This window comes from Rattus norvegicus, chromosome 1 (assembly GCF_036323735.1).
Source record: "Rattus norvegicus strain BN/NHsdMcwi chromosome 1, GRCr8, whole genome shotgun sequence".
Classification (NCBI taxonomy): Eukaryota; Metazoa; Chordata; class Mammalia; order Rodentia; family Muridae; genus Rattus; species Rattus norvegicus.
The window spans coordinates 6953536-6980872 of NC_086019.1; the positions used below are offsets into that span (position 1 = coordinate 6953536).

General features: G+C 39.8%; 1 protein-coding gene across 4 annotated transcripts in view; it reads right to left on the reverse strand.

The window, feature by feature from the left end:
• Grm1 (glutamate metabotropic receptor 1) overlaps window positions 1-27337 on the reverse strand; it is a 394906-nt gene that overhangs the window by 74994 nt on the left and 292575 nt on the right. For all 4 annotated transcript variants that reach the window (XM_017588777.3, NM_017011.2, NM_001114330.2 and 1 more), the window contains exon 4: window positions 23768-24003. In XM_017588777.3, coding sequence (XP_017444266.1) covers window positions 23768-24003 — 236 coding nt within the window. The remainder of the gene's footprint in view (window positions 1-23767; window positions 24004-27337) is intronic.

A 27337-nucleotide genomic window follows, 5' to 3' on the forward strand; every position in this document is an offset into this window, starting at 1 on the left:
AGGACTACTTCATTTACATGCATCCCTTTTTCACTTTGTCCAAGGCACACTTGTTCTAACCTAATAAGAAAGCCATCATCAATTATGGTTGATGGTTTAAATTAAACTGCAATTCTTCCCTATAGCTGCCAATGTGCCCAACTGAATCTCCAAGCAGATAAATAAATTCTGTAGAAAATGAAGAGACAAGAAATATCAGTAAAGAAAACTGATCATTATTTCAAAACCAAGACACCATGGACTGTGTTTACAAGGCTAGTGGGTTATAATAAACAGCAGAGAACAATAGCAAATGTGGTCAATGGCCATAGAGGGCTGTGTATAATAATGGAACTCTTCTAGCACATGGATGTTCTTGCATATGACATGCATGTGCGGGTATTCAAGGCTATGCATTGCTTGGGGAATCTTCTGCTTTGCAGCGTCCTCCAAGTGAACTTACAGAGGAAAAGGAAACTCCATTAGCAAGGGCACTCTGAGCTGTCTAATCACTGTGGCTGAGTTTAGAGACAAGGCTCTGGTCCCAGATCCCAGATTATTTACATAGCTACAAACAAAACAGTAGGAGTAAAGATGACTTGCATCCTCAACTGTCAACACTAAGGACTTTACAGAATTAATTTGCACCGAACATGTGTACTCTTTCTGTCTATCCTCAGGAATATTTTGAAAGGGAACACAGAGAAAAGGGTGGTCAATACAGACAGTGCCATGCTGATCAACAGTGACAGACTTTACTAGTCGTGAGGTCAATAGAAAACCCATTAAAAGTTGCTTCTCCAATGCCGAGCCTGGCATTGATTTCCCAGCTTTGCCCTGAAAGCTCATAGAACCGTAATGTAGGAGCTGCAAGATCTCCTCTGGTCTTACCTATAAGATAATGACAATAGCCAGACATGCCTGCAAGTGCGCATGAGAGTTGGGGCTCCATGCCAGAGGAAAGGCCTAGCCTATGTGTGCAAAGAGTAGTATGTGTTTCTATTGTCCTGGATTACTCTAGTTTGGTGCTATCCTGGTGCCAGGAATAGAAACCCAGAATAGCTTGGATATTAAGGGAAAGGATATTCTGTGGGTCATTTTTGAGGCTAGAAATCCACTAGAACTCTTTCCCCTAACCCCAGTGACAACAGCAAAACCTATCATTGCAGGGCCACAGTGGGTGCTTCCTGCCTATGTGTAGTTTGAGTAGTTGTAGGAAATACTCAGACAGTCGCCTCCTGTTTTATCTCAATTGTTCTTCTACGGCATGACTGACAGCTCAGGAATTAAATGATGATCTAACTGAGCATGGTTATTACCGATGGTGACTACAATACATTTCATAACATTCAAATAAAACCTAATATGATTACTATAAGCTATCATTTGAGATTGCTTAATAAAAGTGTAATATAAAATGAAGTGTCTATTTAATGTATTAGTCAAATTAGGAGCTCTTCGTGTCTGAGGAGATAAAATAAAGAGCTGTATAAAAATGTGGGGAAAGTAAAAAGGGGAAGTTTAGGCAATTCTTTCAGTCTAAGTAGTAAGAATGTTCCTCAAATCCTGGAAAGGCAGAAGCAGACTTATATTCTATTTTAAGCTCATGGAGTGAGGATGGTTGGAAGAGAATTGTCCAAGGCTCACTCACGGTCATGTCCCTGATGGAATGAACACATCAGTATGTGAAGTAATAGGAATTTCTAATAGCTTTTGGAATCAAATTAAAATGACATTGTGAGATCATTCATTGAAGTTATTTAACAGAAAAGAAAGGAACTTAATATTGCAGAAACTGCACTGTCATTTTGAAATCTGGTCGTTCAGTGAGCCAGGAAGCACATTGCACATGTCTGATTTGTTGCTATTTGTACATAACAAAGGGTGAAATAGTGGAGGTCCAGCGCTAAGAAAATGATCCAATCACTTTGGTTCCTTTATGGACTCCCAAAAAGCCTCAGGGAGGAGGTGAGACCTAATACTGTTATTAAGCATGAGTATCAGAGAGAGCAAAGACAGGGACAGAAGGAGAAACTCCTTGGCAGGAAACTGTAGTCAAAATCAAAACCACAGGAATTATGAATGAAACAAGGAGGCTTCAACTTTTAATGAGCAGAGTTAGTAGAGCTGACAATAACAAAGGCCATTACTTATTGAACTTTGCATGATGGGTCAAGAATCTTATGGCTTAAGCAGAAGGTGAAAGAGAAGCCCTGTCATTTCCACAGAGCACTCGGGACATTTCATGACACTGTCTCTTGTCTTCAGGTCCTGACACCTGAATGTGCCTGGCTGCTGTGACTCTACCAGCTTTGCCTACAGTCATGAAACTTCATGTCCTAAATAAGCACCTGAACCCAAGGAAGACCCTGAACTATGAAGGTGAAACTCACAATCTATCTGACAAAGATTAGGCTCAAACCATATTCAGCATTCAAATAGGATGGGCCAGCGTACAGTTGATATCTACTGTTGTTAGAAACTTGAGGATTACAGTCCATTGTGGTAGGCAAGAAAGGAATGGTAGTGAAGGTGGCTCTAGCTGTGGCAGGAGGAGCATGTCGCAGCTGGTGGAATTCTGCCTGTAGTCAGGATGCAGAGGGGGCGGGGATGCTGCTGTTCTCTATGTATGTTTTCTACCTGTTGTAGTTAGCCTGTGATGCTAAGATTCAAGATGGTTCTTCTCTCCTCAGTCTGGAAATGCCCTCACCAACACATCTAGAGGTGTGTCTCTAAATGATTTTAAATCCAGTTAAGTTGACAATGGAGAATTACCATCACGGCCACATAAATATTCATTAGACCGAAACACATGTGCAATGTGCTTCCTGGCTCACTGAATGAACACATGTCAAAATGACAGTGCAGTTCCTGCAATATTAAGTTCCTTTCTTTTCTGTTAAATAACTTCAGCGAATGAGCTCACATTGTCATTTTAATTTGATTCCAAAAGCTACTAGAAATTCCTATTACTTCACTTATTGATGTGTTCATTCCATCAGGGACACGACCATGACTGAGACTTGGACAATACTAGACATGAGTAGCATCAACCTTGAGCCTTCATTCCCCTGCCTGCCTAGTTCCGGATTTAGAAAACTTTGTTTAGATTAGATTAGACTATCATTGGAAACCAACATACTAGATGCAGCACAATAAAATGGTTCATTATTCTTCATAACCTATAAAATGTTTGTCCTGTTGGACACTAGGAACATAAGAAATTAATATTTTCCAGTTTGTACATGAATATTTATGTCAGACATAGCTATCATTTCTTTGGCTCAATTCATTGAAGTAAAATTGCTCAATTAAAATAAAACTTTAGAGCAGTAATTCCCAACCTCCCGAATGCTGCAAACCTTTAATGCAGTTCTTCACATTGTGGTTGACCACCCCCGCCCCCCACACACACCATAAAATTATGTTCCTAGCTACTTCATAACTGTAATTTTGCTACTGCTATGAATCATAATGTAAATACCTATATTTTCTGATGATTTTAGGTTAACCCTGTGTAAGGGTCACTGGACCACTCAGAGGGATTGCTACCTACAGATTGAGAACTACTGCTTTAGTGTTGGAACGTATTGGGATTTCTCCTAGAAATACAATCTCTCTCTTTCTCCCATCAGTTGAACATCTGAAGCTTCATTTTATCACATCTTGGCCAATACTAGATACTATAATTTTGCAAACTGTAGGGCAATATGACACGTGGACAATTATTAGTGGTTTTTGCCTTTTTCTTGTTATTAGAAGGATTAACCTCTTTTTTCTTTTTAGTATATTTATACTCCCGACTATTCCCTTGATGTTTTGAAATTAGTAGTGATACTTGCTATCGTAGAGTATTTTTAAGTAGGTATCTCCCTTGTTTGCTTTTGTTAATCCTACTGTAAATAAACACAAAATGTTTCTGATTTATCAAAGCACATCATTAAGTTATATCTCCCCAACAGGAACTTCTTGGCAGGAAGCAGCTGGAAGTGATGCATCTGGCTTTCTGCCATAGCACACAGACCTCAAGTTCCACAAGAAAGCAAGGCTAAGTGCAGGCAGCAATCCCAGGAACTAGAAACCTGGCTTAATATTTTTGTCCATTCCATATTTAGTTAGAGCCTTTGTTTAATTTTTCCAAAGAATATTCTACCAATCTCTCTCCCAAGTGAAACCCTTTTATTGAAGAGTTAATCTGTTATTAGTTTAGCAAACATGCGATAATATTTTATAGCTTCTTTTAATTTTATAATCTTTATTTTTTTTAAATGAAAGGAGGGAACATAGTAGAAGCACTTAGGCATAAAGAGCTAAAACATCCCTAAAATCATATGTCCATCACCAGGCAAATGTGGAACATTACAGACTGGAGAAGAACGCAGAGTGAGCTTCTGTATTAGGCTGTATCTAATCAAAATGTAGAACACTGAGCCCAGGGAGTATTGTTCAGGTTACCCTGATGTACACCTTACAGGGCATGTTCTCAGAGAAGGCAATGTCAGCAGTACATTTAGAGCTGTGATCCAGAAGTCCCTTCTAGAACTAGGAAGGGGGCAGATAAATAAGCTGAACGAAAGAGAGAAGACCTAGGCTAAGATTTTAGAAACATGAAAGAATGGAGGATTCATGCAGACACCCACACCTGATGGTGACCAGAGTAGTCGCCTTTTTTATTGGGCAGGTTCTAGAGCAAGAATTCTCACTATACTAATAGTAAAGGAGTTTTAAACCAAGATTTATAAGAAATTGGGGTGCTATAGAAATCATTAGGAAGGACCTCAAGCATTAAAAATGTATAGAGACACGTATTTGGGCTGGGTTAGTATGACTGCATGTTTTAGAATCAAAGATTGACCATGCCTAGGGAAAGTGCAAAGACCAAATGGTAAGACTGAAATGTTCCAAAGATGTTGGCTCTTATGATTAGTGATATAGTGGGTATGACTGGACCATTATTCTCATCATTTGTTTACCATGCTATACTCTAGGTGGCAGAATATTGTTATTAATAAGCCACAGAGATCACTTCCTGTCCCCCAGATCATGCCTCATACAGTAAGACAAAAGACTCTCTACAGTTGAAAAATTGTTTCGTTTACTCTCTGGCTCTATTCTGCCCTACTCCTTCTTGAGAGCAACTTCAATATCTCAGTAGGAAGGGATTTGGCTTCCTGCAATTCCTTATAGCATAACCTGAGAATGGTGTAGAATCTACTATATTAGGTCCACAGGGTTGATGTTTTAACATTTTGGCCAACTTTTCAACTTCATATCAGAAATTCTCACTGTCATGCCTGGTTGTTTTGAAATACATTTTTTTAAAGTTTCCAATCTTGGACACCATAATAGGAATGCCCTTTTAGACCAAAAGGATTCATTACTGTTATAGTGTAGAGCACATTGGAAGTCTCACATACTTCAAAGATCAAGAGTCATATTCTTGTTGTTGGGAGGTGGAGTAAGAAGAACTTGCTGGCAGAAGTCATGTGGGCAGGCACATGAAAACAGAGGGACATAGGAGTTAGGATTGGCAGTTGACTCCGAAGTTGATATTGAATGTAAAGCTACCACAATAGAATAAAAATAAATGGTATCTGGAAAGTGAGTGCTACTTTCCCAGGGAGAAATTCAGAGCACAAAAGCACATTATTTGACCTTTGTTAGCTTATGTCATCTCATTGACACACTGGGCTCCTACTTATCAAATGGGCATAGTAAGTCTTTAACAATTCATATGACTATTGCTGGAGAGAGTAATAACAATGAGTCAGAGGCATCAAACCAAGTGGAAGAAAGAGCTTTGCAGAAGCTCAAGCTGTAACACTATTAGGCCCTTCCTGTCTGAGTTTCAAAAACCACAGCCACGTCTTGAAGTCTTCCAATATTCATGAACTTATAATGAAGTTCAAGAGGCCGCAGATTTCATTTGCAAAATGTCAGTCAGTGAAAGAGATCTCGTATTCCACTTTTAAATTATTCCTAACTGAAGGGAGATTAGAATCTATAAGACCATTCACTGCCACCTATGAGAATCATATTTAACAATGAGACAGAAAAAAAAAGGACAAATTTTTCACATTAAATTTTAGCTGAAGTCAAAGGGGGAAATATTCAAACGAAGAGACACTTTTTAGATGGGCTCACACGAGAATAAGATCTGTCCATACATCACCAGAAACATAGGAAAGTCCCCAACAAGGAGAAAATGAGGTTGTCAAGACAGAAGCCTCAAGCTTATGGTGATTTGTTAATAGAAAACAAGGAATCAAGGCACACTAATAACAACCTGTGAGGATGCAGATAATGATGTACCAGAAGCCTTCCACCCTATGCATCAACCCCACACAGTGCACCTGCTGCCTTTCATGACTCCATGCTTCACCAGATAACGAGCTGTTCAGAATTACATAGGGAAAAAGGATTTGGATCAGTGTATCTATACTGACTATTAGAGTGTATCTATATTGACTATTGCAACTGTAAGTCAGTTACAAACTCTGCCTTCAGTTTTTCCACGTAACAGTGAGGATAATAGATTCGGTTTTCTAGACATTTCGTGACTCAGTTTACCTAGTATGTCTGTGTTATACAGCCATATGCACATGATACGCCTTCTTAGGTTTTTTAACTTCATAAAATGAGAATGTGTGCTTAGGGCAAGGCTCCAACTTTCCCAGTTTAGGTTCTATATTCAGACTGTGAAGTCAGAGGCCACCCACCAACTGGTAAGGGACACATTGAGTTCCCCCCAATGCCAAGTCCCTGATGATTGATAAAGATGAGCTGAGAGCTCCACTCTTCCTAGCTACTGGTATTCACCTTCTTTTCTCACACCTTCTGATAGGACTGGTAATTAAGTTCAGAACTAACTGCTTTCCACCTCTTTGCCACTGTTGATTTTTTCACAGAAATCCTAATTAGCAACAAATTGCTGAAGGCAAACAAAGAAGGAAAAATCAGTCTGAAGAAGAAAGATGTTACAGTAATCGTGTCTGACTTATTTCTCAATTTTTCTGTTTCAATTCAAGGGAAATTGATATCGAACAAGAAAAGACAAATAACTAAAGCCTTGGAGCTGGGTAAAGGAAAATATGTTACTATGGATAAAGTGGACAAAATTGCTGCCTACAGAATTTAAGCTCCTTCCTGTCCTGGAAGCGACCTCTTACGTATTAGGGTCCATACTTTGATCAAATGAAGAAGAGTTAGCCCCTCTCAGTAACAACACAAACTCTGGGCCAGAAACGTTCTCTTTCCAGGGACACGAAGGCTTGCCTGCTGGATAACAGCAGACAATTCTGCATCTACACTTTCTTATATAACTACCAGAAAATGCAGACAAATCTACTTAAGTACTTTGAGGGTGAAATCTAGTTTTTAGTCATATGTGTGCAGTGCGCATGTGCATATGAATGCTAGCAAGTATATGGACACACAAATGTGTATGTGTGCATGCCTGAGTAGGGGGCGTTGCTGTCCTTTTAAAGATCTCTCCATTAGTGTGTGTGTGTGTGTGTGTGTGTGTGTGTGTGTGCATGTACATGTGTGTTAATGCAGGGTCTTTCACTGTACCTGTACCTCACAGATTCTAGTTGCTTTAGCTAGCCACCCTGATCCATGTATCCTTAGATAGATGGCCACCATACATTTAAAGGTTTATTGAATTATGGGGAATTCCTATAATCGCCAGTCTTTTTTACCTGTGGCAAGCACTTTATTCCCTAAGCCATCTCCTCAACCATTCAAATCTGTTTTAAAACCTTTCTTGACCATCGTCCCAAATAATATGTAAAGATGAGGGATAATAAAGAAGAGTTATTAATAAACAATCCCCGTGTGATGGTTACTCATAAAAGGGCAAAAATCCAAAGACCAAGTAGTATACAAAGCACATCATTTTAGTGTCATTTAAGTACGGAGAAGAGTCCCTCTGAAAGATTACACTCCAGCCATGTCAGATGAAGGCAGCCACCTGCTCCATCTCTTTGGAGTAGGAGAGCTCCTCTGAGGGTAGCAGGATGCTCTAGAAATGGGCGAGGGATCATGAAAAGCTTCTAAAACTTTAAAATAGAAGGATGCCTCTCAATAGAGGCCCACAAAGAAACCCCTGGAAGCTTGCGAGTTGTGTTACACAGTCACGGATTGTACAGGAATAAAGATAAGTCTCTGTAATTAGGGTGGTTAGAGTAGGTAACCAATTCAAATTGGTCCAATCTACACCACAGGAGACAACAGAACTGGAAAGGCACGTCTGTGTCTAGTCAGAGAGGATTCGTCAAAGAAACCCTAAGAGATGTGACACACGAGGGGGGACATGATCCACTTTATTATAGTATTGTGTGGAAAATATGAGAAAGAACATGTGGGACGACATTTAGAAACAATTACAGGCTGACAGGCTGCAACAAAAGAGAGAGGTCGGAGCTGTAGGATCTAGGCACAGAATTCAGGCAACAGCCTAAGTGAGCCACGGACACGCCCCTCCCCAGATTGATAAGGCACTAAATAAGCCTCAGCTGTCTCAGGCTGCGCTGCACCTCATGACCCATAAAGCCATTACATAACAAAGGGTGTTATTTTGAGCCGTTAAACTTTGCCACAATGTGCAAAGGCAGTGGTAGAAAACTAACACATCTCTCATTCGCTAATCTGCATGGGGCATGAATTTTTAGACCTCCCCAGAAGGGAGATAAGAGGCTATTTTCATGGGATCTCATAATCTACAACCCATTTTCTCCAACTAGCCAGCTGACCTTAAGGCCATCCTTCAAGGGCAATTTTTCACCAGACTGTGAGTTTTTCCAAACTCCAAGTTATAAAAAGAAAGCAAATAGTCCATTGAGGATAGCAAAATAACCATGCTGTCTGCATACTTGGTAAGAGGAGAGATACAGGGATAATAAGGCAGGAAAGCCATTTTGTTTCATCTTGTTCGTTGAGATAGAGTTGCTCTATGAAGCTCTGGCTGGCTCGGAACTCACTACATAGACCAGGTCTTAAACTCAGAGACGTTCACTGGCTTCCACCTCCTGAGTACTGGAGTTCAAGGCATGTGCTATCAAAATGACCCATCCCAGGAAATACCATTTTAAATCCCAAGTTAAAATTAAGGCTTTTCTGTTATGTTACTGGATGAACGGTATTGCTATAATGTAGACTTCATGCTGCCTAGAATATTCTATAAGGTAGGACAAGTAACAAGTTTACTGAGAGACAGAAGTGTAGAAAAACTTTCTTGTCTTTTGAGTTACTATACAAGGTAAATCAAATGACAGTTAACAACATCCATTCAGGACAAATGGTAGCCAGTGCACCAGACATTGTCCCTCTTTTCTTCTGGCCTCGAACTCTGATGGAATGCCTGGGGCTCCTCCAGCTGCTTGACATTGACTACTACACTGTCATGCTCCCTGCCATTGAAGAAACTCGTTCCTGCCTGCTTTGGTCAACTGAAGCTATAGTGGATTTACTTTTACACAGATTTCTCCCCTTAGAAATAACAGAAATCCTTAACCATGACTGTTAGGCCAATTCTTCAGACCTCCAAAGAAATCTGAAAAGCAGTTAGTGAAAATTCACAAAAAGACAGGCTTAAGAATTTCTCGCTGGTCATCTAGGGTGACTTGCTGCTTTGCTCCTGTCTTTGATCACTCTCTCCAATGCACCAGAATCATATCATTGCCACCCCAGCATCTTTACTGAACAGTATTACACTTCCATTCAAAAGGAGGGACATCCCAGGATCCTATCCACATGAGATCCCCACACTCCACAAAATGGAGAACTCACAAATATGTGAGCTCACTCCTCAAAGGAGGGACTTTGAGGCAGTTTATTTGGGCCAGAGATGCCAAGAAATGTTCAGTGCCACATTTTATCCATAGTTTGAGTTCCTTGTAACACATATACAAATACGAACATACCCCTTGTCATTTTGCCTGAAACAGATATGATAAAAACTATATCATACATTCATAATCTTTAACATTCTCAACCTTCCTAATCACTCAACCTGTAACCATTCAATATTGTTTCTCATATTGTTCTGACCCACAATCATAACATTTTCGTTGCTACTGTTATGAATCATAAAGTAAATATCTGTGTTTTCCAGTGGTTTTAGGCAACTCTTGTGAAAGGGTTATTCAACCCCCAAGGGGTTGCAACCCTCAGCTTGAGGATCACTGCAAGTTTAAGCAAATTGGTGTCTAAGAGAGAACTGTTGGTGGCTGAAGATATTTAGGTTTTCTTTAGGGACAGGTCAAAAAGGCTGTAGGTCACAGGGGTGGAACAGATGCTAATAAGTGGTCCAAATGTGAAGAGCAAGGTGGAGTTGGTAGAACTCATACTAGGCCCAATGACATAGCATTTACCTATGGGGTGGACAGGTCAGAGTGCCTCGTGATTTCAATCCCTTTGCCCTGCCAGGATCAAGGATAGATTAAGGTTCAGAGCGGTACCCTTTCCAAGGTATGGAATCCTTTTTCCTCAGGTAAAGTCTGAAAAGAAGTCTGGAACACATTTCATATCTTCTCTGACACACTATCATTCACTGACCTAAGGCTGAGTTTCTTTTATTACTATGATATGATAAGAATAAAAAACCTACAAGGGGAGTGACAGGCAAAGGTTTCAAGCAACTTTTATCCCACATCATCAGAATGTGTATGCACATTTTCCTTTGCCCATCTATTCTGTAGAGAGGAGCATGGGTCTCTGATACCCAGTGGAAGAAACAGCTTACTACACTATCAAACATCATGTGTGGAAGTTAGAAGTGGGACATCACCATCCGATAAGTTTGCTGTGTCAGGAGCCCCTTCTTATGCATTCTTCCAAGAAGATGGAAAGAATACACTCAGATTTTCTTAAAGCCTTGAAGCTAAAAAAATTTTGGTAGAGAAAACTTGAGTACTCAGTAAACAATTAGCTGAATGTTTAGATTCAGCATAACTGGAAAGTAAAGGTATATTGTTGACAAATCCTCCTGACACGGGGAATTCTGAATCTCTTGTTTATTCTGTTCATAAACTAATAAGAGGAGCTCAATCAGGAAAAATAAAGTTTCTGTTGACCTTTTGCAAAGAATTCCTAAACACATTTCTATACAATGGTTCTGCTCATTAAACTCAAAATTCTGGGAAAAAATGTAACCACGTATTACAAACATATAAGGCTCACTGTCTTTGGAATAAAGAGCTATGGCATTAATCCTGAAAACAGCTGGATAGATTGCAATATTTCTTTGTAATACAAGGTACTGCTCCCCTGAGGGAAACTATTTGCTTGACCATCGGCTTTGCATTGGAAAGTATTTAATGGAAGTGACAGGTATTGCCATAATTGGCCATATGCATTTTCCTCAGTACACCTGTTGAGGTTTCAGATAGAAGTGTTCTATGTTTGGCACCCAGAACCCAAAGGACACAGAAGATACTTTGAAACCAACATGTAATATGTATCTAGCATAGGTAAATCATGTTACCTATTACTCTGAGACACAAAAATCATCTATTATTGAAGTGCATACTATAGGATCCTACTAGATTAATTAAGGGATTGGTACTAAAGGTGGAGGGATATTGTAATGCCATTAGACATAAAACGTGAGACCTGTAGAAACCAGTAGCAAACAGTGAGCTGTGAGCAGGATTTGAAAGGACTCTAATTTGCTATTATGTAACAATAAAATTCTCTGCAACATTGTCACCTGTTCCAACTTGATAGCAGACACTTTGTCAAATGAGTCTGCAGATTTAGGCAAGGAAGGAAGAAGGTTAAATATAAAAAGATGAAGATGACATTGATTCTCATTTCTATCTGGAGAAGATCACACCAAGAAGCTTTTGTGCTACAAACAAAAACCCAAACCGAGATGAAAAAGTTAATAAGCATTCAGATTTATGGCTAGAGCTAAGAAAACACATTCTTTTGTTACAATTCAGGAAATTTTTGGACTCCATAAATCTTTGAGGTGAAAGAAATGGGTAACGAGAAAGGGAACCTGTGACATCCATTAGAAACTAGTCTCAATGCAACTAAAATTGAGGCTTCAAAGAGGGGCATCTCTGTAAGGCTATTGGCATGTGTCATGCTTTATAAACCGTTATAAAGAAACTACATAATCTGACAGTTTTAGTACAAAAAGTAGGAACCTAAAATCTAACAGTCTAAACTAAAAATGACAGTGACAACTGAAGATTTAAAACTCTTCAAGGTTCCCTAACTGCCTGCGACCCAAAAGAAAAGTAAGAAAGTCACACCAGAGAAATAGCCTCTAACAGGGGTACAGGAGGATGATGGAAAATAAGGAGGCTTCTTGAGATTAAATGCAGGGCCCACATGTTGTCAATTGCTGATATGGTCTAACATACAGTGAAAATGACTTTTTTTTTTGAGACAGGGTTCATCTCTGTAGCCCTGGCTGTCCTGGAACTCTCTCTGTAGACCAGGCTGCGATTAAATACACCACCACACTTCAGTGAAAATGACTTTTAAAGCCTCATCCCTAACTCATACACTACACACTCATCTTCTGGCAACCAAAGAGGGTTTACTGCTGGAGAGAAACCGAACAAAAACAAGCAAAAAAAAGGTAGCCAATAGAAAGGAGCTGGCAGGGCCAATCAAGTGCAGACAGCAGAATAGGATTTGCTTAGGGTGCATAAGGCTTTGGGTTTAAGCCCTAGCAACACAAACAAACAAACAGTTTAGAGAGTCTAGTCCTTGTTCTGTCTAGACATTCTGTCTAGACATCTCAGATAAAATGAAGGTCCCTCAAAGACAGTCACATCCTCATTTCTAAATGTTCAGAAAAATTAGATTGTATGGTAAGTGGTACTTCAGAATAACACAATTAAACCTGAGATGGAGTGACCAACCCAAGCTATCTGCGTGAGCTCTATTTCCCCACACAGAATTTTCACAGTAGAGAACCCTCCCTGCTTGTGGTCAAAGGAAAGTATGGGTGAGGAAGAAAGTCAGATAAATGTGATGCTCCTCTCTGCCTGTGAAACAGGACCTTGACCCCAGAAATGCCAGTGGTCTCTATTGAGAGCAAGGTAACAGATTCCCACCTAGGTATTTCATCAAAGAATGTGGGCCCACTGGCATTTTCCTTTTATGCCAATTAGACCCTTCTCACCATTCCAGCCCACAGATATGTAATGAAACATACCCGTGTTGTCCAAATCACTGAGTTTGTATTAATTTAATAAATTAATATTACTAAATAACTTTATCTCTACTAATTGTAATGTAGACATAAAGGAACATGGAATTTGGCCATGACTTACTAGCTTGGTAATGCCAGTATTTCTACATGGAACAAGACTCCCAATAAGTGAACACAGCCAATACAAGAGGTTATCTCAGTATCCAGAATGGTGAAGCTCTTGTGAGCTAACGCAGAACCAAAACATTTGCAAAGCATTCAACTTGGCTGGTGACAGAAGTGGCCAGATTTTGAGTTACTTTAAAAAGTACTGAGTAGCTTTAGCAGAGGTGAAGCTAATAACCCTAATCCCTGCCCCTGCGACTCTGAATTGTCCACCTAGACTCCATGTCCAGAAGGTCCCACAGCTTCTTCAAATGGTACCATCAGTTGGCACATATTTGAACTTTATGAATCTGTGGAAGACACTTCAGATTCAAACCATAGCAGGGACAGCTTGATGGGCAGCTCTTGAAGTATAGAATGATGCTTTCGTTCTTTACTATGAGAGAGAGGGAGAGACTATACCATAAACCTAACTGGCAGGCTGGTTACTCAGGGCCACCTCTCACTCGTCAGAGCAGAATCTAGCAACCCACGGTACCAGATCTTCTTTCAGGAAACAACGACTGAAGAACGAACCAGTATGGAATCTATTTAGGATGTGGAAATCTTGGCTTCACCATAGTCCATAAAGACTCATGTTACTTTGCTATTAGGGTTAAAGAATTTGTTAGACATAAAATATTTCCTTCACCTTGAACAGCAACCCCCATGTATCAAAAATAATGGAACGGGGGCAGGGAATGCTGTTCAAGATACAGTTTAGAATTGTTACCAGGTGTTGCAAACTCACAGGCTGCCTGTCCTCCCACTAAAGTCCTTAGAGATTTCCTTGCTCAATCATCTATCCCTGGCATGAAGAGGAGTGCCAAGGAGTACATGAAAAGAAATCAACACGTGCTTACCATTCAACTCAGACAGTCCAGTCATTAATATTTTAAAACTTGGCGCTTATTCTTCTACATGTGTATGTGGGCACGCACGTCATGGCGCATGTGTAGATGACAGAGAACAACTTTAGAGTTGATTCTTTTCTTTCACCTTCACATGGGTTCTAACCATGTAACTCGGGATGTCTGGCCTCCATAGCCAGAGTCTTTATCTTTGGAGCCATCTTGCCAGCCCATAGCCTTTCTACTCCTAAGAATGAACTCATGAGAATGAAAGGATAGACGCAGGATTATACACCTGTGTTCACGGGGCCATTATGTAAAAATAACCTGACATTGCAAATAACTCAAATCCCCATCACCAGGTGAATAGATAAGTGAAGATTAATGTGGAAAAAAAAAGGAGCACTCAGCAGATACAGTAATTGTTAGTATACGTGAGGTAATGATAATTCCCAAAGCAATTATGCTGAAGAAAAGAAGACAGGGTGGAAGATTTATACAGTGCACAGATATATTACCTTCCCAAAATTGAAAATAAGAGAAAAAGAACAAATGTTCCAGGACCCAAACGGTGATACCCACTTTGAAAGAATGTTACTTACTTTCTATTTATTTCGTACTTCTGTGCTGCTAGAGATTGAACCCAGGGCCTTAAGCATGTTAGGCAAGTACTTTACCGCTGAGCTATGTCTCCAGTTACCTCTTATGATGCCTGCGATTAGGACATTAGTTCATGTTAATTTCCACAGCAGCAGTGGGTAGAAAACTTTAAATAATTCTAGTGGTGAGAATCATTACACCTTAAGTTCTATGAGACAGCTGATCCACGAGCAGTAGTCTGATACTATAATAAATATATACTAGTCACACATGCAATGTGAAATCTTTATAAGAACAGTCATTGCTTTTAAACATGAGAACTGCTACCCTCTAAATTGTTCAGAACACATGTTGGATTACAGTAGTAGTATTTTAGTATATATATATATATATATATATATATATATATATATATATGTTAAGTTATATTCTTAAGACTTATATAAGTCTATTTATGATTTTAGCCAAATTGTACTAATGACTATTGTGTGTAGACCTCAGTCCAATTGCTAGGTAGCTGACTGTAGACAGGTAAGAGTGTTCACTAGTTCACCCAAGAATATAAAAGTGTGTACATTAAAGTTCCTATAAAAGCTGAAATAGACTTCACTGTGACAATATGTAATTGCTGTCTTTGGACTTCAAGCCTATATAGTTGTGTTAAATGAATGGAAGGCAGGGTAGCTCATCAGCAAAGCCCTCGTTACCCTGGGTTCAGTCTCCAGGTCTGCAAACATAAAAAAATAGAGAATAAACAGAGAATTTTTGAATCATTATATCTATGTATCAAGTTTTATTATTTTTGAGTCCAAAATATATGCTTATTTAAGTTCATCACTGACAGAAAAAAAAGTCATGCACACGGGAAGAGGACATGGGATAAAGACAAACTAACAAAGGATAAACGTGAATGGTCCAAGGAGAACTTGCCTCATTGTTATGTTACCTCTCTGGGGTAGCAGCAATTCAATAGGAAAAGAAGTTTGGAAGATTGGGAAGTTGAGTTTGGAAGAATTTCACGTCACTTACTGGCCTGTCAATGTCGCTGTGTTTTATGGAAGGACCTCTTGGAAAGACTTGTGTAACCTGTGTTCCCATAACAAAATTAGATCTCTGTAGCCACATACAGTAATATTTAGAGTTCTCTATTGTGGCAGACAAGTCTGTGTCAAGGTGAAATCCTGAGCTTGCTTAATTAGCACAGCAGGAAACAACACCTTAGACATCCACACAGTCTTCTGGACTGTGCTTGAGTCTCGACGCTGTCCAAAAGGGATTATGCCATTTACAAGCATGTGGTGTTCACACTTCATTTCTACAAAAAGTTCAGAAAAATGTTTCCCTGCGCTCTGAGTTCAAAGGAAGGTAAAAAGACTTTAACTTTCTATTCAGAAGGAACTCATTCAATGAGTTGATCTTTTCTGTTGCAGTGTCCTAGAACTTTACCTTCGGTAATTTTGTGTAGCAACCCCCTGATTCATCCATGCACATTTATGCTACACTTCAGCTTCGATCTCTATATTTCTATGAAAAATGGCTGAAATGCTGTTGACAAACAACATAAACTTTTACTCCTTGCATTATCCGTACCCAGTTGAGATTCCTGCCTATCAAATCAGCTCCATAGTCCTAAAATAAGTATGCAGGCATATACTTAGGAAAATTAGCATTAGCATAAAGAAGAAGAATTAACCAAATAACCTTTCCAGATTATTGGTAGCTAAATTTCTGTCATTCATTTATACTACTAGTGCTTTTTTATTTTTATTAATTTTTTTAGATTATGTTAGTGTTAGTTTCCATAGAAACCTTTATTAAGCATCATTTCAGGTTTTGCTATGTGAACAAAATTTCCCTGCACTCGATTGCTGATTTGAAGACTAAGGGTACCGAGCCAAGGCTGAGTGATTTGGAAATCACTGAAACTAATTAAAAAGTGCTTTATGCAATGTCCACATCACTGCTTAATTAGTTGACTACATCAGGGGATTTGGAGATGTGTTGGAAAAGCACTAACTGACATGGAGTAACTTCAGTAATTTTAATCATTGTGAGGACAGTAGAAAGAGTGCAATTATGCAAGTCTCTCATCCTTGGGCAGCAAGAGACTCAACTGCTAAAGGGATTTGTATTGTGTATCTAGTGGAATAGCACTTCATCATTCCTAACAAGCACTGGACAGGTCTCTGGGATGCTTGCTGGTAGGGATCTGGGCTTGAAAGGCCCTGTAGATACAGCACTGCCTCATTTACATTTCTGTTTACTGAGAGATGACTAACCTCTGAATCTCAGTTTCAACAGCTGTAACACGATAATATTGTCTACCACACATGGCTGCTTGGTGAATTGAATGAAATGTGAATGACTTGGCAAGAAAATTATACAACCTGGAAATACAGTTGTCTCTTGCTCACCACAAGGGATTGGTTCCAAGACAATCCTCTTCTACAGACACCAAAACCTGAGGATAGTCAGGTCTTTTGCATATAAGATTAAGTAAAATTTGAATATGAATTTAGCATATTCTCCTATAAATTAATATCGAATCCACACGTTAGCTGTAATGTGGAAGTCAGTGTACGCTCTATGATGGAGTTGTGTGGTTAAGAATAATTAAAGGGGGAAATCTGTACACAATATTGATGCGGCATTTCTGGAGTAGTTTCACTCCACATTTTGTTGATTGTCCTGATGTGGAGTTGTGTGGTTAAGAATAATTAAAGGGGGAAATCTGTACACAATATTGATGCGGCATTTCTGGAGTAGTTTCACTCCACATTTTGTTGATTGTCCTGATGTGGAGTTGTGTGGTTAAGAATAATTAAAGGGGGGAAATCTGTACACAATATTGATGCAGCATTTCTGGAGTAGTTTCACTCCACATTTTGTTGATTGTCCTGATGTGGAACCCTCAGGTATGAGGAGGTGACTGTACCTTCACAAATGCAAGGTGCCAAAGTTTAGGGTCATATCCAGCCAGAGAAAGACAATAGGATTGATCACCTCCCAGAAATACAGCTTTTGAAGTTGTAAGTGTAACATAACTACCTTCAAGGTAGAAAAACCACAGAAAACGAACATAGAATTCTTCATCCCCTGCACACAGTGTTAAAACATACTTACTTTTTATTACTACAGACACACATATTTTTGTCTGCCAGGCATGGTAGGACAGCACTCAGAAGGCAGAGGCAGGAGGATCTCTGTGAGTTTGAGGCCAGACTGGTCTACATATTTACATAGGGAGTTCTGGCCAGTTGAAGCTACAAAGTGGGATCCTGTCTCAAAAAAAGTAAAAGGAAAAGAGAGAAAGAAAGAAAGAAAGAAAGAAAGAAAGAAAGAAAGAAAGAGAAAAGAAGAAAGAAAGAAAGAAAGAAAGGAAGGAAGGAAGAAAGGAAGGAAGGAAGGAAGGGATGAAAGAAAGAAAGGAAGAAAGAAAAGAAAGAAGGGAGAAAGGAAGTAAACAAGGAAACAAAGAAAGAAAGGGAAAGGAGAAGAAAGAAATATGAAAAATGCTTATAATGCTTATTTTGTGCAATTTATCTACCCATCAACAAATAATGTTACATTTTTGTAGTATTTTTATCTTTTTATATAATTTTAAGTCATATGGTTGATATATACATTTATTTCTCATCCTCCCCATACATCTGAAGTTCTGGGTCATCAACACATTGAGCAAAATGCTTTCCATGCCACAAGAAAATATTTCTCACTCAAGCTCTTCTGCTTGAGAAATGTTTCTTGCACTTCATTTCCAGACGCGGAACTTATTTTCCAGAAGCTAACTCAGAAGATGTGAGCACTTCCCAGACCTTTGAAAATAACATGTTCCAAAAGTCAACTCCTACCAGCACTGTGTGCTATACTCAGTATTTTTCTGTTCTGATTGCGATAATCTCAGTGAGGGTATAATTCAGTGCCTCACGTTCAGTAGGGTTACATTCCCATCTTCTGATATTGCAGCTTGGCTTTATGGTCCCCATTTAATAGCTCTGTAATATTCTCTCCCATAAAAGAACAATAATCACTTAGCCATTCTTATCTTATTGTTGGACATTTAGGATGCTTCTAATTTTTCTTATTAGAAGACAATGAGTATGAGGCATAGGGTTTTTCTTGGCTGTGGCTGTTCCTATTTTTAGATTGTTCCCTTATAATAGATTCTTAAACGTGTCATTACTAGCCTGAAATCATAGTAGCTTGGGGCTCTCTTAGAAACGCATATTATAATTTTGTGGTAGGGCAATGCATTAATTAAGTGCATAAGTATACTAGACTCACTATGTCCTCGGCCTCTTTTCCAATTTACTCCATTTATAGTCACAGATTTGTTATTTTTCCTCTCCTTTCTTTCTCATCCCTAGGAGAATAGTGCTTTTTAACTTAGTGTACACGTGTGTTTGTCTCTTGTCCAAAGTATAATGAAATAATTTGGTGAAAATGCTTATGACTTTAGGTAATGACTTGTATGACATTGATAGTTAGTCCTGGCTACAATGATGATGTATCACATCTCAAAATATACATTAAAATGTAATGGAATGAAACTGGATTTTCAGACCAGGTTGTGATATGTTGGATCTCTGAGTTTGAGGCCAGCCTTGTCTACAGAAAGAGTTCCAGGACAGCCAGAGATACACAGAGAAACCCTGTCCAAAAACAAAACAAAAAAATTAAAAACAGACAAACAAGCAAAACAATGGTGGGGGGACTGGATCTTCAAGAGATGTCATAAAGTTGTTGACTACATTGCAAAGAGGGTTTGATAAAGGCTTTAAAGTTGGCCCCATTCTCTGTCTTCTAGCCTACTTGGTGCTTATGCAGTGCACAGGATGACATAGGTCAAGGTCAGGATGAAATGTACCGCTTGTAGACTTGCAGTCTCTAGAACCATGAACAAATGCAACTCCTTCATTGGTAATTGGAACCATTTATAGAATTCTGTTACCACAGTAGAGGACAGATGAATATAGCCTACAAGAAGAGTTATATCACAGTAACTTGGAGAATGCCATTAGTTTTAGACTATACTGATTTCAATAAGTTTGCTTCTATGTTTGTTTTTATTTTTGTTTTTGTTTTTCAGTTTTGTAGAGTTTCCACATTGGGCTATCTTCTCATGTAAGTGAGATCAGAGAAGACTATTCTAATTCAGTTTCCTCCGTACTAATGTGGTCTCTATGCAGAGATAGATCCTAATTTATTTTCTTTCATTGTGTCCGAGGATATAACTTCTCTTTTTCCCTTTGGAAGTTTGCCCCAAATGGTAATTCACAATCACAATCCTGCATATCAACCAAGAAGCTGGCCATCAATGGTGGTTGAGGAACATGTCTGTCCACTCTTGCTCTGCATCTGCTCTTTGGAATAGGCTGACTTAGAACTCATACTGCAGTTTTAGGCAGGCCTACCACACCCAGTTTTTCTCCTACTTCTTAAATCTCAATCAACCTTGAATGTGTTAGTTCTGAGATGAAGCTTTCAGGACCTTAACTTTCCTCTGTTCTGCTTCTTGGAAACTGGTTTCTACACTGCGAAGCCATCTGAGTTCACCTCCAGAAAGACACAGCATGAATCAGAAGGAGGCATGTCCCGTGTTGAAAATCTTTGAGATCAGTCATTTCCCAGCGTACTCCAGCTCTGGTACATGAACCATGTCCAATCTATAGCAGCAAAACCTCCCAGATGACTCCTAGAATCATGAACTAAACAAATTGTTATTTAAATCACAAAGCCTTCATGGTGGCTTGTTATGAAGGTGGACTGAAACAGCAGCTAACCGATGAACATTCTCTACAACCTTACAGTCTATGACCCTGACAGAACAATAGTTTAATTCAATTAAGAAGCAGAACTCTCTAGCCTAGGGAACGTTCAGTGTATGCTTTTTCCCTCTTGAGAGGAATGACACAATATTACACCCGAATCTCACAGAAGGAAGCCAAATATTTGTACAGTTAAGGGAGAATGAGGATATTATCGAAGGCAGTGAAGCCACACTACTCAGGAATTCTGGTGTGCATAGGAATGATGCTGAAAATAGAACCCATTTATAGCCAGGGGTTAACTGGGCAGGGCTGAGATCTGTGAGATTCCCTGCGTTGTGAAAATGTGTATCAAAGTTTAGCTGGAAGAATACAATTCTCTGATCTTGTGTGTGCCTATTCACTATAATTTCACGTGTTATTGTCATATAGAAATGAAATAGGCACAGATACACCTGCTTCTTTATTTCCTATCAATATTTTTGCTATCATTGTTAATTTGTCCTTTTAAGATTTCATTTTTGCTATTTTCAAATTGTGCACATGTACATGCATGAGCCAGAGTTACGAGTGGGTCCTTCACAAGAGCAGTGTGCTCTCTTAACTGCTGAGCCATCTCTATAGCCCACTAAGATTAAGCGTCTTAACCATGCTTAAATGTTTATTAACTAAAGGTAAATCAAACTAATTCGTGGCTCATCTGTGGCACAAGCCGTGGTTGTATGTCAATAGCCACATGTGGCTACCTTAGTAGCAGGGAGGCAGAAGAGTTCTACTACTGTACTGACCAGTACGGCTTTATATTGCCTTCTATTTGACTCCATAGATGCAAGTTAGATTGTCTTCTTGGTTGTTTTGAATAATTCACAAGTTAGCATTTTGTGTAAAGTCTTGTTGAATATTCTGACTGAAGATGCCAGCTATGAGTCGATCACTTTTATTTCATGACCCAAAACTACCAGATTTCTGTCAGGTTTGCGGGTCTTGATCAGTGACAGCTAGATCCTCAAAGCAGAGCCATGATTGGCGGTCTGTCAACCAACCCCTTTAGCTCACTCAGGATCTCACTCAGGATCAACTGGGAAGTAAATCTCAGCCTCCATGTCTGTCCTATTGTCATGGTCCAGTCCCCATACTCTGAGCTTCACTGTCAGAGGACTTCAGCAATATTTCCTTCTGCCTCTTCTCTATGCTTGTACTCTCATTGGTTCCAACAACCCTGACCTCATGATGTCCTTTTACCAGGCTAGCATTTGTTCTATTCTCATGTGTTCTTCGTTCTTCTAGGGAAATCCTGGCCTAATGTTAGGATTAGGCACTCATAACCTCCACACACCTTTAGTCATCTTCCCAGTGAGGCTTTCTCTGCTCATCCTTTCTAAACTCTGATCCTTGAATTCCATTGGTTCTCACCTTATCTATAGCTCTTAGGATCAGATAATAGTGAGCACATACCCTCCCCTGCTTCTGATGCGCTCCTCCTCTTCCTCCTCCTGTTATACTTTTTTCTCCTCTTCTTCAGTCTATTGTCTTACATTGTGCTGTGAGGTCCTTACATGTAGTAGGTGCTTACTGAATATTTATTAATTGAAAGAAATGTATTTCACATAAATAAAATCATCATCAACTTTTAAGGACAACAAAAACATTTCTAGACCTTAAGAAAATATAAATCAAATGATTATTTAGTTAAGAGCTACCTAAGTATTCAGAGATTGGTAGATATAATAAAATTAGCTAAGAAGCATTTCTTAGAAAATAGAACAATGAAAAGTATTACAGCATTAAATGCCAAGTAAAGAGATTTAGGCATTGTACTAATTAAGAGGCATGGGATCTAATTCCATTGGTTCTGGTTATGACAAAAAAATAAAGAAATATGGCCACTGCTTCAGTTTGTAAATTAGGAGAGTGCTTGAGAAGATTTATTGGATTTTTTTGAATTGTTATCCTCCACAAGTCTATTTTAGAGGGAAAAAGTCAAATATATGCATGGCAGACAAGTTTCATGCATCGTTCCCACACATTCCCTTCTTCCTGCCTCTCAGATAGAATGTGTTTCTTAGTTTCCCTATCAGCCATGCTGCAGATGTTTTAAAAGTCTAAATTGAAAATAAGTCTACATCAAGCAATTCCACTGAGAATTCTGTTGAATATTACCATGTTAGACATATCTTACCCTGTTTACATATATTGCCATTATATCAAATATAAGTATCATTAAAAATATAATATCCTATGTAATAAATAAAAGCTCATTGTCTTGAATTATTTATGTTTCACTTTGATTTCTCTCAAGAGAATACATGCTTCCAGGTCATGAACCATAGATTAGATCCTTCTCTTTTCAATTGCTTTTATGTACAAGTTCTACACATAAAAGTGATACGAATAAGTAATTTCTAGGCCTTTCTAAGCATCTGCTAGCCTAAACCCAAGACGCCTACACTTTGTCATGCAATTTAAAAATGATGTCTTTAGTAGAATCCAATGTATCATTGTGGAAACCTCTTTGCTATATAAGCTTGTATGAACATCTGGCTTGAAATGTCACTATGGCAGGGCAAAGACAATGTATTTATTTTTTCCTCATAAACCATACTGGAAACTGACAGGAGGTAGCAATTCCCTATGCAAAAATGAAAGCAATTGTTTAGTTACAGTGTTGTAGTGTAAACTAATTCCTATGGGAAAATATTATCCTGTGGGGTCCACCAAGCCCCTGAACACCTCGGAAAGACAAGCTCTCCTTCTTTCTGGCTTGAGTGAGCAGTGCACTAGCAGCAGCTGCCTAGCTGGAACCCACCATCTGGCTATAGTTCTTGGCACCTCTGCCCACAAACATCATGTTGGTTCAGTGGCTTAAGATGATGATGCCACCCGCTCCTCTCCTGACCTGCATATGGAAGCTGTCACAGAGGAAAGGATCAAATCAATGTTGCTTATATGTGTCTGTGTCTACTGTCACATAAGTATGTTCCTTTTCCCTCTAGCTCAAATACCAGATGTCTGACTGCTCTGTTTGGCTGTCATTTATTTCCTTTATCTCTTGGTGCAGAGACAAGTCTTCCTAACATATAGGAACATAAATCCATAGGGGGAGGGGAGATGTACATTTACTCAAGCTATTCTATAAGCTCATCTTTCATTCCCCACCCCCACCCTCTGCTTTGGATCTCATTCCCATGAACAGCCTGTAATGGAACAAGAGACGATGACCCACCCCAAGCTGTTACTCTATCAACAGTTACCTGTGCACACTTTCTTAAAGTTGGGGTTTTCCAAGAGGTGTCCAGGTAGGCGACACTGGAAGCGATGTTGCCAGAACTCAGGGAACCAAGGATTCCTTGTGTTGGTGTCCAGCCTCAGCTTCAGGAAGTAGTCATCAAATGACCTGACCTCTGGAGACTGAAGCTTTATTGTGATCCCTCCGTTGGCTTCCACCTCATAGCCTTCGATGACTTCATCTCTGTCTGCCCATCCATCACTAAAACAATGCAGGGGTTGGGGTGAAGAGAGAAGAAGAAGACAGTGTCTCACAAATGAGTTCAGAGATATCTATAAACAAAGCAATCCAGAGAAGCCAAAGTCTACTTTAAGCCACTGCAATTCCCTGTTATGCTTCAGCCTCACAAGACAGGAGAGAGTTGTGGAAAAGGAATCTCCTGCATGTGTATTTGCAAAATAAGAATCATGATAGCATTGGTGGCTGCAGCTAAAGTTCACGGATCCTTCCCCAGTTACTTCAGCTCATCACTTTCATGGCACAGAGATACAAAGTTTTCAGAAATCATCCAAAGTTTTGCTGGATCCAGGCAATCTGTTTCTCATATTTAGTTCTCAAAATGCTAAATAATAAAAAAGCACCTTGCAATTACCTACCATACCTACCATAGTAGAGACAATAAGGCCCAAGCACTCACATTCTCTATAAAAGCATGTAACATGTGGCGGGGGAGGGGAGGAGGAGGACCCTGCAGGTGGTCCCGGAAGTGAAACAAACCGTGAAGATGTGAGAATCAAGATTCCATTCAGAAAGACTTTATCAACCTGGATTAAAACTTCAGGGAGTCTGATGTCCCATGAACTTTAGCTGGGTTCTGTCATCCTAGTTATCATCGCTTTCACTATGTAAATAAACAAGCAGGCAGTTGTTAAATTCCCAACAAATTTAAATGCATTATAATTTTGGGGGAAAATCCTGTAATATAAATCCCCACAACACAAGGAAGCATAATTTCAATGAAATGTGACCCAAGATACGTGTTATTTCCTCCAAAAAGATGGGTTTTAGAGATAGGCTATCTATGAGTGCCTGTGGTAGTTTCAAAATGCTTGGTCCAGGCAGTGGCAATATTAGGAGGTGTGGCCTTATTGGAGTAGGCGTGGCCCCATTGAAGGAAGTATATCACTGTCAGGGTGGGCTTTGAGACCTTCCTCCTAGCTGCCTGAAAATGTCAATTTTTCTCCTGGAGGCCTTTAGACCAAGACGTAGAACTTTCCGTTTCTCCTATGCCATGCCTGCCTGGATGCTGCCACACTCCCACCTTAATGATAATGGGCTGAATCTCTGAACCTGTAAGCCAGCCCCAACTAAATGCTGCCCCTTATAAGAGCTGTCTTGGTCATGGTGTCTCTTCACAGCAATGAAACCCAAGCTAAGACAGGGCTTAAGAAAGAGTCCAACTTGTTCTCAGTCAGACAGATAGCATAGAGGTCATTTGGATTATTAGCCACCTCAGGTCCTGGTTCCTGGTTGTGGGAGACTGGAGGAGCCTCTGGCTATACACATAAAGTAAGGGTCATTTGGACTATTAAGTATTCCCCAGTCCTGGTTGTGATAGTGTGAGGGAGCCCCTGATTATAAGGATCACTTTGATAATTAGCCACCTCTGCTTATAGGAGCTTGACGTGGCTTGGACCAACAGATCAAATAGATAGATCACTGGCCTACTAATCACTTCCTGTTTCCAGCTTTCTAGATAGAGAACAGGTGGTACGTCTTGCCCATTGGAAAGGCAGTCCTGCCTGATTGACATCTCTGGTCTCCCTGGAGATATGTGGGTGTAAGGACCTCTGTGCTGTGTTTCCAGCAAAGGTGGTTTCAATGTTACAGTCCATCCATTACAAGAGTGGTATGTTATGAAGTAGCAATTAATTTAGCAGTGTTTGCTCCTGGGAAGTTATTCTTAATTGGCTTCCATAGAAGTGACTGGAATGTTTTCTCAGTGCTCTCCCAGAATAATAGCATTTATGGGAAACCACCTCACTCTCAAATATAAAAGAATCCTCCTACTCACTAAGTGGACGCCACTGACATTTTATCTAGTGGGTTGAATTTTTAAAATGCGTTCACCTTCTAGAACATCGACATCTCCCATGAGTGATGCAGTAATCTACTAAATTCAAGTGTTTGCGTGAGCTGGGGCTAAGAGGGTGTCAGTAAAATGTGGTGCCAAGGGCTAAGCATACTAAAAGGCTTAATCCAAGATCATTATTGTTATGAAATATAAAACGGCAGTATAATGCAGTGGACTATGGTGGGAGTAAGGAGGCTTCTGCCGGGCCCATGCGAACATGTTCCTGTAAGGAATCATGCCATGCAACAGACATAATAAAAAGTTTATTGTGGGAAGGGAGGGGATCAGGGACATGGAAAAGGGATATAGAAGGACAACAAGAGAAAGAAGAGAGAGAAGGAGAGGCTGGCCGAGAACACATGGAAACCGGGGTAGCGATCAGTCTTCTTCATACACCTGACTCACGCCTGGCGGGCGGCAGGTGATGGATGATGCAAGCTGTTGCTAGGTAGCTGTTGGGCTGGGCGGAGTCTAGCAGAATTGTCTGTAAGCCAGTAATTATGGTATGTGAAAAACCGTTGGACTCAACTGTACAGAAATAAAAGAAAGTGCTTTTGCAAGTGCCAGGGAAAACACGAGGAAACTTCTACAGGGAAGCATGGGGCAGTCAGTCTGGGTAACTAGGCCGTCTGGGTTTGTTTACTGTTGCTTATATAAATTAGTCTCATAACTTCTCACAGAAATGGCTAAGCAAAGTTCAGCATACATTTCAAAGGAACAGCTCCCAGACCCAGGAAGGAGGATATCCTAAGGTTATAAAACCGGGCAAGTGGTTGGGAAATTTACATCTCAAGGAGACAACAAAATAATCTATGAGCACAGGTGTGCCAAAATAAATTTGTGAATAATGGAAGTCAGGACCTTCCACCCAGAAGCTAAAGGGCATGTTAAGACCATCTTGGCCAGAGAGTAGGCTTATCCCTAGACACACAGACACAATAGCAGGGCCTCCTGCAGTGAAATGTAACGATATCGGCTCTGCTACAGTCTTGTGTGCTTTTCACCAAGCAGGGAATTGGGTTGAGTTCATTTGACCAAGCACAGCTCACCACTTTTTATCTGGGAAAATGTGTTCTCTCCTTAGCTCAGCTAATTGCTTCCCTACCTCTCTAGAGCTTCCCAGTGAGCCACTGTGAGCTAAATTTTCAACAGGTCCAGAGTGATAGTCGACAGAAAATGTGTTCTGGAAATTTAAGGAACTTTGAGGCACAGTGTAGTCTAAGCAGATCACAGCATGTCAGCACGCCTCTAACCCCATAAGGAGGGACACTTCACAATGCTGAGCACAGAGCCCAGCATATACCCCTTTCCTTTAGCTGCATTTACATCATGGTCAAGGTGCTGCTTAGCTTCCACTGAGAATACGTTATGGTATTTGCTGCTTACCTTAGTATCACAAATGTCTGCCATTTTAAAAGGTAATTTAAATACAAAAGGTCTTTAAATACAAAAATGGATATG